The following is a 17,941-nucleotide window of genomic DNA, read 5'->3' as shown; positions in this document are numbered from 1 at the left end:
CGTAAAAGTTCAACGTCGATAATTGCGCCGCTCGGCGAGGCACTCACATGGTCTCGTCGTTTTGGAACTCCAGCTTGCCCGACGCCGGCTCGTAGTCCTCGCCCCCCCTGGCGGTGCCGTCCAGCGTCCGGTAGGGGACGGCCACCAGCCCCCGAGCCCCGGACGTCCGCAGCACCTTCACCTCCATCAGGCCCACGCTCTCGCTCACCCGCTGGCTGGTGGTCTCGAAGGTGAAGATACCTGAACAGGGAGATGACGAGGAGGAGGACGTGGTAAAACGAAAACTCTCGATCAAAGCGGCAAGTGAGCGTGCTCTCCCCTGTGTTCTGAACATTCCGGAAGCTCTGAGAGCGTCCCGGCAGGACAGCCGCGCTAACGATCAAAAACCTGTTCTTCCACAGGTGCATCACCAATTTCAATCCATTTTATCTGCTGTATCTTCAAATTATTTAGAACGGTCACGACATTGACAGACAGACATGTCGCGGTAGGGGCTGTTGTATTTCTCCGTATCGAGGACTACCGTATTAACCCCCAATTTTGGCTCCAAAGACTCCCGGCTTAGCGTACTCTACTACTAAAGCATACATTTTAAGCCAAAAAATAAATATATTTCTTCAATTATTTTATCATATAAAGTATTTAAACTATGCATCCATTTCTACTATGCAGTTTATTATCACGAAAAGCTTAAACAATGCTTTAAAAAGCCTATTTTTTCAGGCTTGGCACGCATTATTTCTTTTTCCATTCATTGTAATGGGAAACATCGATTGGGTTTTCGAACAAATCACTTCGCAAACCGTTTTTATGGAACGGATTGTGGTCGAGAACCGAGGCATCGCCGTGTACTGTACATATAAATACACAATGATGCACAGATGCCTGTGGATGGAAGGGTTGCGTGACTTTGGATTTTGAACCCGCACAACTTCCGAGTTGAAGATACGGACTGGGAGGCGATTGAGAATTGGACTGAATATGTATTTGTACGGTATGAAAAGAAGACGTATCAAAGCAGGTCGTCGCTCACCAGCGTGGTCGTCATCGTAAATGGTCACCGTGGCCGTGTGATTTTCGCCCAGCACGGCTTTGGGGGCCGACCCGGCGTCAAGAGGGGACGTGCTGATCTCGGGGTAGCCCACCAACCGGGGGTTGCTCAGGTGCACGTAGAAGTACTCGTCCTCCTCGAAGATATCGTCGTCGATCACCCCCACTGTGATCTCTACCAAAAGAGTTTCAGAATGTTGGATGTTGCGGTTTGGATCTTTGGGCTGGGGTTTCTACCTTTGAGGGTCTCGCCCGGCTTGAACAAAAGTGTCCCCTCGGCAAACTCGTAGTCGGAGCCGGCGTTGGCCGTGCCGTCCTCGGTGCGGTAGTCCACCTGAAAAAAAAAAAAAAAAAAAAAAAAAACACCACAGCGGACATTAGCAAAACGTTGCCGTGTTATGAGAGGGAAGTCATATTTTTCCAGAATTTCTAAAAAAAAAAAAAAAAAAAAAAAAGACAGAGTTTGTTGAGATAAGAAGTTGGAATTTTATGAGAATAAAGATCCTTTTCAAAGAAAAATATTAAGGTCAAAACTTCACAAGGGATAAGAATCACATTTGAACAAAAAGAGGAAATTACTGTCGTAATATTTTATTTAGGAAAAAAGAAATTAGAAAAGTTTGACAACGATTACTTTATCGCTTGACTGAAAAAAAAAACTTTTCTGGCTCCTGAAAAAAAGGGGCCACAATCTCCATGTAAATTTTTTATTGCATCATTTTTTTTTTTAGGATTTTTTTCTTTTTAAATTATTTCATGTATTTGGGTGCAACTCAGCTTGGTTGGTTTTGCGTAATCCCTCTGAGGGGCCGTCACACTTTTCCACGTCTTGCAGTTCCCCCAGAACCATGTAAGGGAGTTCACAAAATCTGTTCCAGCGAATGTGAGCTCGCACACGGGTGGGAGAAACGTTACATAATATTTTTTTTCCCCAACTTCTCAGGACGTAAGTCGAGTTTCACGCAGGGGAGGTTCAACACGCGCACGCTTTTGGACGTCTGTCGTCCTCGGCTGACCTTGACGGTGACTCCGGCATCTCCTCCGTGTCTGGCGACGGTCAGCTTTAGGGAGCCGCAGTTCTCAAAGCACTGGTACAAAGCCGGCTGGAACTCCAGTCGGACTGTGTGCGGGTCGTCTTCTTGGGCTTGCGTCTCGTGGCTGCTCACCACCTGAGGGTAAAAAAAAAAAAAAGCGTTTCATGCCAACGACGGATATATCCGTCAAGTCTCAAGCGAGGAGGCGCGTGATGTGCGGTGGACCTTGCGAGCCTGGTCAGCGGCGTGCTTCTTGAGGATGTTTCCGGCTCCGATCATCATCCTGGTAGCTTGGATGCGGTAGAACGCTCGGCTCTTCTGCTGCTGCATCAGAACCTGATGGAGCACAAGTTCAGAACGGGGGTTATCGGAGTTTTGGGGTCCGGGAACCCTTTACGGCAGCGCTTCTTTTTCCAAGAACCTCCCTTATAATCCAACCACTAATTCAATTTAACTACCGCGTGGAGGCTTTTTGGAATGACCTGATAGTTGGCCATCTCAATGAGCTGCTCCATGTCTTTATCGGGGTGCCGCTGCTTCAGCTCCTTCAGCGTTCTGGCCATGTCCCGCCGGGCCTCGTCCTCCTCATCCTTGGCCAAGCCCTCTTCTGTCAGTCCGCCGTCCAAGGCGCCGTGGCAGTTGAGCGCCATCTGGCCGTCCAGCTCCAGCATGTCCATTTTGGTGAAGCCGCCCTGGCCCGGCATCCCGCCCCCACCCACGTCCCCGTCCGGCCCCCCTTCCGTTTCGATGATGACGCCGCGGTGCTTGTCGGCGCGGTAACGCCTGCGGGTGTACTTGTAGAAGAGAAGTCGGCGGTCGGCCACCCAGGCCTGGACCACGCAGAGGGGGAAGAAGAGGAAGGTTAGCACTGCCTCCCATACCTATGAAAAAAAAAAAAAAAAAAAACAAATGGTGGGTCCATTAGTGTTTGGAACACTGATTCGAATATTTACTCCATTAATTCATATGAATTCATTCCCAACAATCTATTCTCTTCATTTTGTCGAGTAACTTCAACTATAACAGCAATTTCGTAAAAACCGCCCAAGATTCCAAAATCAGTCCGGATTTTCCATCCTCACCTCGACTTGGCCCGGGGAGAAGACGCTGAGGATGAGGTACAGCCAAATGTAGGCGAAGATGCTCCAGGCGGCCGTGACGAAAAACACCCGCAGGTGTTTGATTTTGCGCGTCTCGCCGTCGGGCACCACGTAGACGCACAGCGCGATGATGACGAACATGTTGAAAGCGGCGCTGCCCACGATGGTGCTCGGGCCCAGAGCGCCCGCGGAGAAGTTGTGGCCGCATACCTGCAGGGGAGGAAGGGATCAGTACCAATAAATCCGGGTGGATACCCCTGGTTGGATGTGGCCCGGCCCACAGACGCTAAGGAGGTCTCTGTATGTGTGACAAAAGGGAGACACACTGGACGAATAATAAGTGCGGGGTACTTGTGTACGACCTCTGAGGCACGCCGCTTGTACAACGATCGCGCGTCGCCCATTCGTCACGCTAACCTTCCACTAACTGTGCTCTCCACTCATCCCGGAGTACTCAGGGAGATTGAGTTTTCTCATAAAGTCCCGCTTTATGCCGGCCTAGTTCTTCCAGACCAACCTCGATGACAGACAACAGGATCTCGGGAGCGCTGGAGCCTAAAGCCATGAGGGTCAAATTGGAAACAGTCTCGTTCCAGATCCTGACAGTAGCGGTGGTGGTCTCGCCGTTGGGCCTCTTGATGGTTATCTCTTTCTCCTGGGATGTTATGACCTCGGGTGGGAAAGGGATACATCTTATGAATACAACTATTATCCATCATTTTTTTTTCAATGCCTCCGTCTGAGGAGCACCTACCTCTATGGAGGACATGAATCGGTCCGCGATGATGCTCATCCCCAAGAACATGTACACGAGCGCTACAAAGTACACGATAGCCCGGGCCACTTTGTCCCCCACCGATGGATTTTGGGGGTTCCACACAGGTAGGAGCACACCTGAAAATGTTACAATCGGGAAGCAAATATGATGCTTGACAATAGTCCGTAGTCCATAGTCTACCAGCGAAAGCTCAGCAGTGGTACGTGAAGGATTCTGATCAATTCCCCGCCGTACTACACAGATGGAACTCAGGTCTCGGATCTGGTCGGGACTCAAGTCGTTCCGGATGAAAAAAATGGCTGTTTAAGACCTACCATCCTGACACGCGTCTCCCCCGGCGGAGCAGTTCTTTTCAGGCGAATGCGCGCCGACGCATCCAGCGCAGGACAGGAGCGCAAGTGAGGCGGCGCATATTCCGAGAAAGGAGGAGGAAGAGGACAGGTAAGAACCAGGCGGGGACATTCTGACGGTTCCGCACGACTTCCAAGCGGACTTGCGAGAGGGGCGATCCCAACCTGGAAGGAAACAACAAGTAGGCAATAAAAACAAATCGCACCGCAGGTCTTTTGCGCGACTTTGTTGAAAAGTAGACAAGCTAAGTACTAGATTTTCAACACCTCGTGAAAATACTGATCCAGCCGGCTCCTTGAGGATTAAGTATGCTAATGAAAACAAGTCTGACACCGCTGAAAAATAAGTTCATAGGACTTGGAGTGGAGAGGGAATGATGGCGCCTAAAAGCAGTTTAGGCGGGAGTCCTTGACCTTGTCTTGGTATATCTCGTAAGGTCTTGCCTCTCCGACAGCAAATTGTCACTTCAACACCGGGCCCCACGTACTGTATGTAGCTACTTATCTACATACTGCGCATCCTAGTGCAGGGGTGTCAAACATCAGGGGTCACATCGTAGTTAGCTTATAAAGGTGAAAACGACATCGAGGCGGAATCTCTGTTCAACCCTGGCCTTGGTTTTAAGAGCATGCAGAACTAACTCTCGTCAGACAAACATCAGAGAGACAGAGAGATACACTGTTCATTGAGACGTCTCGACTCCTCTCCCGGCTTATCAGTGCGGCATTAACATAAGTCAGGGTTTTGTTTTGTTTTCCCGCAGACAGTAAAGACGATATTGTCATGTTGTATGGATGTGCAAGACGCTGCTCTTTTTGTGCTAAGATAGCCGTTACCTGAAGAGAAACAATATCGCCACATTGACGCTAATTGCTGGCCCGTGCGGCTACGGCATTTCCTGTTGTATGCTTTAGATGGAGGCTACGCAGATCATTGTCGTTGTTTTAGGTTTAGTTTGGCAGTAACTTTCAGGTGAGCGAAGAAATAAACAGCTTGAAGTCTCTCATTTTGGAAGAATTTTTACTAATTATAGCAGCCCAACTGGTTCTTGTTGTGAAGCCAGCTGGGTCGAGTCCGTTTGCGACCACGCACGCCCGCTGACACTCATTTCGCATGTACGGCGCCACTCCATAAGAACTCCCTCTCCACGTCCTCTTCCCACCCCCCCACCCTCGCTCGCTCTCCCTTTTTTTCGCACGTCCTCGCCGTCCACTCGACCTTATCGTCCCCTTCCGCGGCGTTAAAATCCGAACGCCGATCTGGGACCGCAATATGGGGCGAGTGCAGATTGAGAAAAAAAGGGCGACCGCAACGTCCGCTTAGCTTGGAGGAGGTCTTCGACTGTTACCCCTGAGTTGCGCGCCCTCGCCGTAGTACCGCGTGATGCCACAACGTCAAGGGCAGCACTGAGCTCTACTGGAGGACATGCAGCTTAATTCAGAGCGAGAAGAAAAGGCCGAGAAGGTCACCTACTAAGTTGCGGTCACAGTCATGCCCGCGGAGCACAGAACACGAGTGAGTATTGTCGTATGCTCTAATTTTAATGATACAATTTTGACTTCTGTCTGTCTTCTGACTTCTGCTGTCAACTCCAACTCTAAATGACAAAAACAGCTAAACCAGGTGCGAAGGAATATTTAATCGAGATGGTATTTTGAGTTCAAATGCTTTTTGAAATGTGTTGTAGAAGTAGTAGTAAAAGATGATGATTTTCATCCCTCGCCAAATCGCTGTTCACTTATTTCCCATTTAGTGCATCACGGATTGTGTTTTTGTACAGTATAGCTTGATTAAATACAGCCCACCAACATCCATAACAGGTGGTTAGGATAGAGGGAGGACGGAAACAGACACCTGTGCTCTTTCAAATGCTTTATTCAAGCGTAACAAAAAAATATGGTCATCCAAACCTCACGTGGATCTTTGGTTTGTTGGTGATAAAGTGCGTTCACCAAACTTTGAAATGTACCACAAATACTTGGTGGCTACTTTGCATGTTTCGCCTCTTGCAGGGACGGGCGGCCAAGAACATGGGATTTCTGCATTGCAGATTTCCACTTATTTCCCCCGAACGCTAAAAATACAATATGACTTTCTTTTTAAAAGAAGAGCTTACTACCGGATTGCGCAAGGTGTACTTGGGGGATGCGATGTAAGAAGCGCGTCTGTCATCACATGCGCAACACTCCAATTTGGACCCCTTCAGTGACCGTGCTTGCTGAGTCATTTCGCATCAGCTGCACTTTGCTCTTCTGCCTCGTTTGACACCATGAGTCAACACACACACACACACACACACACGCGTACACATGCACATTAAAAAATAAAAATAAAAAACTCACAGATGCACACTGCCAGAGGCTAACGCTGTCTGAGGGTTCCAATGAATTTGGATTGGCTGCGTCTTCGCTTTTGCTTCTTCAAAAGGCGTCCGAGATCTCGATTTAAGCCCACATTTGCCTGTGCGGTATTTTCGTACTGCACTTTTGTACCACCTGGAATGACTGATCTGGAAAGACAAGTGCTGGATTTGCTCTACTTTAGAGTGAATAAAAGACCAAAAGGACAGGAAGTTGAAGTCGAAAATAAATCCAAACAATCGCCTTCAGTGTTGTGAAGGAAAAAAAGTTAGTAGCATTAGCGTGGTAGCTACAGTTTTCGTAATTCAAAAAAAAGTGTGATATCTTGTAACATTCCAATTTATTTGGAACAACAAAAAAAATGTGATAGGTTTTCATTAACCTTTTTTTTTTTAAATCATTACTCAAAAATAAATGTAACATACTACTCGAAATAAATTTAACATAGATACATTTAACATTTGTCACATTTGCATTTTTTCATCTATTTATCTATCTGTTCTATGTTTCAACAATGTAATTTCTTTTTTCGTCCTGTATTTAGGTTGATAAAAATGTAATACAGTGCAGTGGTTGACAAATGGGTGCTACTAGTACTATTAGTGATATTACAAAATTGTAAGAGCCAGTTTTGCCTCACTAGTAACATGAAGTTTATCGACTAGCGCATAAAAATGTTGGAAAAAGATCACTGGTGAGACACAACCTTTCTACTAGTGTACCCCTGTGATTTTACTAGTGTGTTACATGTTCTTGCTAGTGAGGACAAATAGTATACCAGTACAAGGATAATTTAGCACACTAGTAGGCTATTCAATAAATGCTCAAAAAGCTACTAGAACTATGTTATGTCAATTAGTGCACTAAAAGAACACTAATTCCATATAGCATATGCTCCTAGTATTAATGGTGAAGTGCTAAATAATTTTGTGTCAATAATAGTATTTAGTAGCATGTCAACTAGTGCAATGTTTTGCCTCATCATAAGGCAGTAGTAGAAAATGTGAATAGTCAGACATGTTACTAGTAAATGGACCTCGAGGTGCCGTGCAATAAATATTCAAACGGCTTTCCAAAAGCAACACTTGGTGTGCGCTAGTGTCTTGCAGCACCCATTTCCTTGCTTCCACCCATAAGAAAGACACAAAAGCGAGAATGCTGATCCAAGCCCAGAAGGGAACTAGAAGAAAAAAAGGAGTCAAGCGCGGCTCAGAGATTATACAGCTACGGAGCTGATGTGACGCCTAATTAATCAGATTTGAGGGCCGCCGTCATCGTTCCCGGCCGGGCCCCCGATGCACGCGGCTGTCCGAGCCGGTTAAGGAACGCCCCGGAGTCGGGCCGGCGCTGGAGAGCCCGATTGAAAGCCGACGGCGCTCAAAGCGCACGTGCATCGCTGAACCCGCGCACGGGAGTGACATCAGGGCGCGCAAACACGACCGCACGTGCGACAATTTTGGGGGATTTTTAACCTCACGCTTTGGAAAAATGCCGCTGGGCATGTCTCCAGGCCTTTACAGTGTAATATTCTCCAAATTTTCAGAATTTCAGCCTTTCGACGGAAAATGTCGTCCGATTCCCGTAGTCCACCACGACCAAATCCGGCTTATTTTCTGCACCGTCGATTTGAAACAGTGGCCCGTTTCTAAATAAAAGAATGGCAATTGGCAAAAAGTCTTTTTTAGATATGATTCTTCAACTTATTAAAAAAAAAATCAAACAGATTTATAGCCTGTTAAAATACAGTCATATCTCACGATATCGCAGTGCACTTTCGTTCCATCATTCTTTTGTGATGCATGGCTATATAAAGAGAAACCGGAACCAGAAAGTGTTCTGTAGGTCCCTGCTCTAAAGTATCAGATACTGGCCTTGATTTGCATTTATGAAAATTATAAATTTATTTAACGACGCAATAAATAATTGGTGGCTACTTCACGGGTCTCATTTACTGCGGGACTTTCACTGAGGCGTCCACGTGACCATTCCGAGCGAGCTTCAGCGGTCCAACTCCTGGATCCAGAATGAAAACACTCGCAAGGAGCATCGAGACGGCTCAAACACAGAGCCGACCGAGCTAGCTTTAACGGAGCAAATTCATGGCATTCCGATTCATTCCAAAGGGGGGAAAACTGATTTGATAAACAGTCCAGTCGTGTTTGGCTTTTGTGGACTGTGTAACATTCTAGTTTACATTCCAATTGCCGTTGATTTATCAACAGACTGGTTGCACGTGTGTTTGCGTGTTCACACAGCCACAGGTCCCACACAAACAGAGCGCGGCTTGTTAACGCCCGTGTCGGATGATGCGCAAAAACTCGGCTCAAGCCGGAACCCCAAGGTCAAAGTAATCCAGCGGATCCCGGCTAATGGCTCGCCCTCATTCCGTCACTTCTCCTCCCGATTTCCAGACGGCCCCGCAGCCGGGATGATGCGTGACAGACGGGGTTGTTGGTGCAAACAGATAGTCCGGCTGTCACGTCGCGAAACAAGAAACAACTCTGAGTAGAGACGTCCAACGAGGCCAGACAAAAATATACGAAAGCAAACTAAAACAACTTGTATACTATACTGGTCTAATCCTACTGAATTAAAAATAATTCACCAGTTTTTGTCACGCTTTCTTCTTCGTTGCACATTGTGCTGCTCATGCATAAGACAAGCGTACAGATATACCAAACCGGAGACTCAGCCCCTCTCTCACAGCTTCTTCGTATTCGCGTTCATATTTTTCATTCTTCGCAGAGGATAAAGAATATACGGATGTGAGCGCTGTGATATGTTGCTGCACCGTTTGTGTTCGGGTATCTGTAGTTTAAAGGGTAACAAGACCGGCACGTCGGCGCCCAATTTGGCCTCCTATTGTCTTCTACCTTTCAAAGTCTGGCAAGCCCCTTTTGTCGGGACCGGCGCCCCCCCCCCCCCCTCCCCCAAAACCCCCCAAAGGGAGGCAGCTGGATAAGACAGTTGGAGATAACGGCCTTGTCAGCATTCATTTCCTTTGTGTGCTTGTCGGCGGCCGGCAGAAGAATCACCAAAGAACAAACAGCGGTATTAATCCCTCTCGTTAATTCCGCAATCTTCAGGGGTGGAACAAGCAAAGGCTTGTTTTGTTTTTGTTTTGTTTTGTTTTGTTTTGTTTTGCAGATGGAAAAAGCCACCTGTCACAATCAGAATAACGCGAACGGCTAATGACTTGGGTGGTCTGCCAGAGGAGCAGAAAAGCGAGTTTTAAATGAGCAGCGGACCTCCGCTTCCGCACAAAATGAGGCCGGCGGCGGGTAAATGACAATTTCCCGTTGACCCGCACGCGGTTCGTGCCGATAGTCGCGCTTTTCCAACCCTTTAAGCAACGGATGTTTGAGCGCAAATGACGCATCAACACAAGAAGAACGCCGTGACAATACACAAGCGCATATTTTTTTATCCGATGAAAAATGACGAATATTCGGGGGGCGGGGATTTGACATACAAAAGGTGTCTAATCCTATTCAGTGGTACAATACTGGCTACTAGTGGCCAAGACGGGTACACCACAAGAAGCAGCACACCAAAATCATGATGCACAAACTGTTCATTACATATTATACTTTATACATCCATCCATCCATTTTCTTCGCCGCTTATCCTCACGAGGGTCGCGGGGACTGCTGGAGCCTATCCCAGCTGTCAACGGGCAGGAGGCGGGGTACACCCTGAACTGGTTGCCAGCCAATCGCAGGGCACATAGAGACCCTCAACCACACCTTGGGCCAATTTGGAGTGTCCAATTAATGTTGCATGTTTTGGGGATGTGGGAGGAAATCGCTGTGCCCGGAGGAAACCCACGCAGGTGCGGGGAGAACATGCAAACTACGCACATGCGGATCCGGGATTGAACCCGGGACCTCAGAACTGTGAGGAAAATGCTTTACAAGCTGATTCACCGTTCCGCCATACTTTATACAATAATACAATAAAATAATAATACCAAAAAAAATGTGTTGTTGTTTGACCACTGAACCACTGGAAGCAGCCGTTTCGTGGCTTTCATTTGGGGAATTGCGTCCAATTAACGAGCCGTGTAATCATAATCGATCCGGTGCTGGGATTTGGGTACTGACGCCGATCGATACGCACCAGGCAACAACAGCTAATAGATTACGTATAATAAATGACGTAGTCATTCGACCACAGTTGACCTGCGGGCGATGACAACAACACGCACAAACGTACAGAAATAGAAACACCAAAACGCACGCACGTACAAAATACCAACACAAAAATGTACACACAGTGACAGCCACACAAAGGCAAAACCATACACAAATAACATGTACAAATAAATAAAAAAAATGTAAAAAAAACATGCACGCACACACACCATACATCCACACTGGCATGCAGCAGACCGTTCAAAGGTCACAAACGACAAAAACACAAGCACAGAGTTCACAATTACAATCTCACGCGCACACATCATTGTTATTACACAGTAACGCGCGTGTGCCTTTCGCTCGTTCTGTTTGCCCACGCGAGTCATTTTACGCTATTTAAACCGACGTAGTCACGGGGGCGATGAATAGATTAAAGAAAAAAAGAAAAAAAGGTAAAGAGCAGCCGAAAGTGGTTGATGCGTTGCACGCACACATGCGCACGCGCACGCTCAGTCCGAGTGGAGTCGAGCAGGTGAGTCACGCCGCTGTGCACATTTGGAGGTTTGACTTTGCGCTGGCCGACCTTTTCCGCGCAGGCACGAATAGGAAGCATCCTCTCGGAAAACCCATGGAGGTTTTTTCTCCACATCCATCTTTCGATTTGGATGATAAATACACACGGCGGTGCCTTGAGATGTGGATTTAACTTCATTTACATTTAAATCGCATTTGTTCCATGACCGTGCTTGTAACACAAAATTCCTCTACGTCAGAAATCATCTTTTTCCATTGGAATGAATGGAAATGCCAGTAATCAGTTCCAGCGCCCATTTAAAACAAAAAAAAACTACAAATGTTTGTTTTTTTTTTTTTTTTAAAATAAGAAAACTACTGTCTGGCGGCACGGTGGGTCAGCTGGAAAGCGTCGGCCTCACAGTTCTGAGGTCCCGGGTTCAATCCCGGAACTCCCCTGTGCGGAGTTTGCATGTCCTCCCCGTGCCTGCGTGGATTTTCTCCGGGCACTTCGGTTTCCTCCCACAACCCAAAACATTAATTGTATACTCTAAATTGCCCCGATGTGTGTTTGTGAGTGCGATTGCTGTTTGTCTCCATGTGCCCTGCGATTGGCCAGGAACCAATTCAGGGTGTACCCCGCCTCCTGGCCGTTGACAGCTGGGATAGGCTCCGGCACTTTGTGAGGATAAGCAGCTAAGAAAATGGATGGACAGATGCATTTCCCATTACGCATTAGCATTAAGCTAGCAGACTTCTACTAGTTTTATGTTGAGCTTGACGATAAACTTTGAGCATTTGGAGGCTGTTTTTTTTTTTGTTTTGTTTTGTTTGTTTTTGAAGAATTTGTTCACTATTCCCCAAAGTGTCGCTTACTATGAAATGAGTTAACGGCGTTGGAACGGTCCAAGTGCCGGCGACTCAAAGGGAAGTCGCAACTTGGAGCAGACAAGTGGAACCTCGTGCGTGCGCGCGTCTCTTTCCCTTTGCCGCTCTGCGCCTTGGCGGGTGTGTAATTGTATTTATATAAGCCCCTCAGGGTGACAAGTGCAAGTACCTACAGAGCGAGCAGGACGAGGACATACACACATAAAACACGCGCATGCACACACGCGTTATGAATGAGTCATAAAGCATACGCTCCAATAACATTTGAATTCCCATCTGTTGTGGCTAGAAGACACCTTCAGCTCTTTTCACCTGTTCCTTTGCTCCCGAAACCGGCTCACACAAACGCAAAAGCCGAGTTGCTGCACGGCACGACTGGCGAAGGTGACACCCCCCCCCCCAACCCCCAAACCCCCCCCCCCCCCACCTCTACGCCCACCAAATCGCTCACTTGAGTATGTTTGACTTCCTGGCAAGTTCCCTTTACGACACCGACACTCACGCAGACAAAATCTAAGCCACCGTGACTGCGTGTCAGCGCTCCGTCGCGTCCAATGATAGTGCGTGGCTGCATTGTGAATGTGAATGGAACCATAATCTGTCAATGTGTGCGCAGAGATGGGGTGTGCAAAAAAAAAAAAAAAAAAATCCCAAAAAAAGTAGCTCCGATGCTGTTGCCATGGCGATTAATAAGATACACCAGTCTCCAGCGCCATCATGACGCGCACGAGACGAGCTTCTTTTCTATCTTGGGATCGATTAAAACGGCTCCTTGTGGGGGAGATGGAGGAGAGCTCACAAATTAGAATTAGGGGGAAAAAAAATGATTAAAAAAAAAAAAAATTAGCGAGTCGACTGCCCCTCGGCGCTCGCTCGCCGCTACTCGTGAAATATGGATTCGATATGGGCACACGCGAGTGAAAGGATGGAGAGTGCCGTCGGGAGTCCATTTTTGGAGGGCCCTCAGTGGGATGTGACGAGGAAGATGTCATTTTCATGTAATTATAATAAAGGTTTTTTTTCATTCCTATGCTGCGCTACAAGTCCTATTTTCAATTGAATAACGTGACCAAAAAAAAAAAAAAACATTTTCATGAAAAGTCCAGAGGCAGATTAGATTAGGCATAGCAACGCATAGAGGCTGAAATCGGATTGGACAAAAAAAAAAAGAAAACAAAACATCTAAATACACGCCACGCCATCTTTTTCTGTTAACGCTTTTCCATTTTTAATATGCCTGCATGCTAAGTGTTTGTGTGTAAATGTATTGTTTATTGTATCTTTTGTGTTAAAGAGTGACAATGAAGATGGCGGAGCCCTGGGGCATGACGGCGATAATTAATTTTTTTTTTCTTTTGTGTCCCTTAGTACTGATAACAATAAAGCTATTAATTACATGCAGGACACGTTTGACACTTTTTTTCCTGGATTTTGTCCAACTTTACAACGGTCCGAGAAAAGCCGGCAAAAATCTGCCCATTTTCTGCACCTTTTTGCACGTTCGAGTTATGCCTTTAAGGGGCGTGGCTTAGTGAGTGATGACAAAAGCTGCTCTGTGTGGTTCCATCATTATCATAATCAACATTTCCCCTAATTGCACAGATCCGTTGGGTTTGAACATTCATGTGAGCACGTCATGCATGTCTAATCTGGATGAGCGAAAGGCTCACCACCTGCCCCGGTGACATCATCACTGCTCTGCCTTTCTATTTCATTTATATTAATTTTTTTTTTTTATGTAACACGGCGATGAAGGTTTCAGGTCAATGCTCTGCCAGAGTAAGAAGTACAATGGAGTACATCGAGGAGGAGTGGCCAAAGTAAGGCACTGCTGAACGTTTACATGAGCAGCAGTCATACCGCTCGAGGTGGCGGCAAAGGACTACTTTTATCCGAAAGAAGCGGCTCATCTCACTTCAACAGTTCCCAGTGCAGCACATTTACTCATTTATCACGTGAAATAATCTGTTGACTGTGTTAAATATGAGTGAAATATTGCATCCGTGCAGACGCGCTGCTCATCCCTCTAACTGGGCCTGGCGATTTACCCCTAATCCCAACCCCCCCACCCCCCTACCCCCCACGCCGCCTAATGTATGCAGTCCCGACAATCCCGTCCTACACGTACGGCATTACGCAACGCGCAACCTCCACCCTGAGCGAATTCCGCGGATGGAGACGCCACGGATGCGCGCTCGGCAGATTGCGGCTGCTCGAAGAACAATAGCTGAACTGCCGCATCCTGATTGGCTATCAATCGCGTCACGTGTGTACGGGTGCGCGCTTCTATATGCTGATTAGCGTGTACATGCTTCTGGTTATGTACGCATTCTTGTGTTCCTGGATGCGGGGCTGAGAGGTGATGGTAGCACAGTGTTCACACTGCAGAAAAAACCGTGAAGGAGGCACGCGCAAAACCACTGAGAATCCGCAATCGAACGACACGCACACACGCGGTGTTCCCTGTCCTTTGGCTTTTGATGCTAACGCATCTCAGCTCACTGAACAACACAAAAGGACAAAACAGACCAATGGAAGAAGAAAAAAAAAAAAAAGGACACACACTGTGTGTAGTTGTCACACGTGAGCCGCAAAACATAAAAACTTTCTTTTAGAATCAGAAATGACGGCTAATGGGTTTGTCGACGACTGCTGAAGTTCGGGCACACCAAAAATGCTTGCAATATCTAAATGTTAGAATTTATCGTATGGCAATTTGAAATTTTGGGTCCATATTTGAACAAAAATCATAGAGGTTGAAAGAGATGATTTGCCTTTGCGGGCCGCATAAAATCGCGCGGCGGGCCGGGTCTGGCCCCCGGGCCTTGAGTTTGACACCTGCACTTTAGAAGGTGGAAGAATTTAGTTAGCCGACAGGTAGCTGAACAAAATATTTTCCCCCCGTTGAAACAAAAAAAAAATTAAATAAAGAAATAGGTCATAGAAGTAACTAGGCGGCACGGTGGCCTCACAGTTCTGAGGTCCCGGGTTCAATCCCGGACCCACCTGTGCGTAGTCTGCGTGTTCCCCCAGTGCCTGCGTGCGTTTTCTCCGGGCTCTCTGGTTTCCTCCCGCATCCCAAAAACATGCAACATCAATTGGACACTCCAAATTGCCCCTCGGCGTGATTGTGAGGATGCAATCCTCGTGAGGATAAGCGGCAAAGAAAACGGATGGATGGATGGATGGATGGACAGAAGTAACTAGAAGGTAAAGAATTAAACATTGGATCATGATTTCATGCTGCACTGCAATTCATTGTGCTGGTCCTTCTGGTGTGCCCACCTTTGGCCACCAGGGGGAAGCGTAATATAGTCATCCAGACACCAATGAGGAATAGGACAACCCATGGAGTAATTATCCTTTTTTCCAAGCTGTTAATTTTTTTCCCCAGACCTTTCTTTTGTGTTTTGATACATTCTATTTAGTGTACTCTTCTTTATTAAGGTTAGGGTTGAATTTCTAAAGTCAAAGTTCCACTGTAAGCGCTTTGAATTCCTCCACCCCCTCCGTCGGCCATGTTTCCCGTCATCCCCGCTCGCCAAATTATTCATGCTCCTTCCAGCTTTGGCGGCACTTTCAAGTGCTTTTGGGTCAGCGTCTGGCAACCGTCACCGAAAGTTCACGCCGGCTCGCTTGAAGTGAACAAACGCGCCCTCGGTGATGAATAGTTGCTCGGCTTGCGTGTGTGTTATAAACATTCCATTCCGCAGTAAAGGAAGACGATATGAATCGTTTTTTGAAATAGTAGGAAACACAAAATAGTTAAACGTTAGATATATAAACATGCTGATTTTTGACCAGACATACAGAAAAACGTGATTCACTTTGTTTAGCTGGGGACCTTCTCCGCCTCTTCTTCTTGTTCTCAATTAACCTGTATTTGCATCCAGCAGCGCTCAGCGCTGCCTGGCATGACAGTGGCACAACGTGGTACTACACCAAAGGCACGCAAAACTGTAAAAAGCCGACCAAAAAAAATGATTTCAAATCAGCCATTTTGATGAAGTGTAACATAGCTTTCAAATAACTGGGCACAAAGCGCAAAATCTAAAATCTTACCCGGGACGCACAGGAAGTGGGTTTCACAGGAAGGCCGTGATGTTCCGAGAGGAATATTCCGGAGCTTTATTTTGTGGTTCACCCCGACGCAAAAAAAAAAAAAAAAAAAAAAAACGAGGTGACGAGACGCTACCCGAAGGAAACATGAGAGAAAGACTATGTGGCGTTTCGACAAGGAAAAAAAAAAATCAAGAAGTAAGGGATTATGGGTATTCATCATCTGGCGCCGCGTCACTTTCCTCCACAATTGTCTTGCTGACAATCAGGTCCACACAATTACACAAGTCCAAATACATGCATGCATATTAAAAAGTGTGTGTGTGTGTTATTAGCAAAATTATGTAAGGCAGGTTTGTGGCCCAGCGACAGAATACAACACAAATGAACAATGGAGGGGACCAAAAAGCAGCCAGGACAAGACCACGGGCAGCAAGGAGGCAGATTGAGGATGAAGAGAGGTTGGGGGGGGGGGGGGGGGAAGGTGACGACGCCATGGTTACGGACGGGGGGGAACACGGGAATGGGAGTGAGATGTACTGAGTTGGGAGAAAAAGCAGGGGAAACAAGAGGCGGCTTGTTTGTGGGAAATTTATCGAAATGTCAAGCTGGAAATATGTGGACGTTCCTAGTGGGAAAATAATGTACGGTATGATCATAATTATTGGTATTATCACGATGCAGCACCAAGATGGCAGAAAAGCACTATTTCGTCCTATAAGAATCTCCTCATCTCACTTCAACAAAGTTCCTTGCCATCGAGACACCACAAGGGAGCTACTGTTGCCTGTATGAAACTCTTTAATCCACCTTAACATAGTTCTTCCATGCAAAGATGGCACGCCATGGTGGCAAAGAGCTACTTTTGGCTATATGAAACTCTTCAAATCACTTTAACACAGCTCCCACAAGATGGCAACAAAGCACTACATTTGTCTAAAAGGAAACTCCTCTACTGACTTTAACATAGTTCCTTGCACACCACAACACCACAAGATGCTGGGAAAGCACTACTTTTGTCCAAACAAAACCCTCGGCTCACTTTCACCTTGTTTCTTTCCTCTTTGAATTGTTTGAGCCCAGATTTTTAGACATTCTCTCTCTCTTCTTTTTATTTTTTTATTTGTCCCAAAGTGGAACTGCTCTCGTGGCAGAGCCTCCCACTCGCCGGAGCGAAAGCCACACAAGCTGGGTGGAGAGCACAAATGACAGGGTGTCGAGGGCGGGGAAAAGGGGGGGGGGTGGGAGGCCACTTGGAAGTCGGCAACCAGCGCTCCATCTGCTCCTCGCAACCTCCTCTGGCCCAAAATAAAAAGGAACCACCAGAAACATGTGATTTCAGCCCTCTCTGAACTGCTATTTACCACTTGAACAACTTTTTTTTTTTTTAAAGTTTTGCTACTAGAACACCTCAATGTCTCCTCCTCACCACACGAGCGATACGTTCGTTTGTATTCATGTACGCACATGTACGCAGTCGCCACTTGCTCAAACATAAATTGCTCCACAGGGAAACTGCATATATTGCATATATTGCACTTTATTATATTCCAAATGGAGTGCAGCTACTTTGTGTACACATTTTTTTTTTTTTTAATTTAGGTCTCATGGCAGCACCATCGTATTTTCCACGACTAATTCCACTTAAAGAGTGAGCGAGCAGAGGATTATG

At 46.7% G+C, this 17,941-nt stretch overlaps 1 protein-coding gene across 5 annotated transcripts in view; it reads right to left on the bottom strand.

The window, feature by feature from the left end:
• Window positions 1-17,941, bottom strand: part of LOC133494471 (sodium/calcium exchanger 1-like) — a 40,396-nt gene that overhangs the window by 10,262 nt on the left and 12,193 nt on the right. For 3 of the 5 annotated variants that reach the window (XM_061808349.1, XM_061808352.1, XM_061808351.1), the window contains exons 2-11: window positions 4,277-4,477; window positions 3,939-4,078; window positions 3,702-3,854; window positions 3,167-3,394; window positions 2,567-2,965; window positions 2,310-2,420; window positions 2,067-2,219; window positions 1,288-1,384; window positions 1,034-1,225; window positions 48-240 (exon numbers count right to left, since the gene is read on the bottom strand). In XM_061808349.1, coding sequence (XP_061664333.1) covers window positions 48-240; window positions 1,034-1,225; window positions 1,288-1,384; window positions 2,067-2,219; window positions 2,310-2,420; window positions 2,567-2,965; window positions 3,167-3,394; window positions 3,702-3,854; window positions 3,939-4,078; window positions 4,277-4,424 — 1,814 coding nt within the window. In that variant the 5' untranslated portion in view covers window positions 4,425-4,477. Of the gene's footprint in view, window positions 1-47; window positions 241-1,033; window positions 1,226-1,287; window positions 1,385-2,066; window positions 2,220-2,309; window positions 2,421-2,566; window positions 2,966-3,166; window positions 3,395-3,701; window positions 3,855-3,938; window positions 4,079-4,276; window positions 4,478-6,655; window positions 6,790-17,941 lie in introns of those variants that run through there. The other 2 variants (XM_061808348.1, XM_061808353.1) reach the window with 1 other exon arrangement.

Source organism: Syngnathoides biaculeatus, chromosome 21 (assembly GCF_019802595.1).
Source record: "Syngnathoides biaculeatus isolate LvHL_M chromosome 21, ASM1980259v1, whole genome shotgun sequence".
In the NCBI taxonomy this organism is placed as follows: Eukaryota; Metazoa; Chordata; class Actinopteri; order Syngnathiformes; family Syngnathidae; genus Syngnathoides; species Syngnathoides biaculeatus.
Note: the sequence above shows the minus strand (reverse complement) of the source record. Positions and strands in the feature narration are given on the sequence as shown.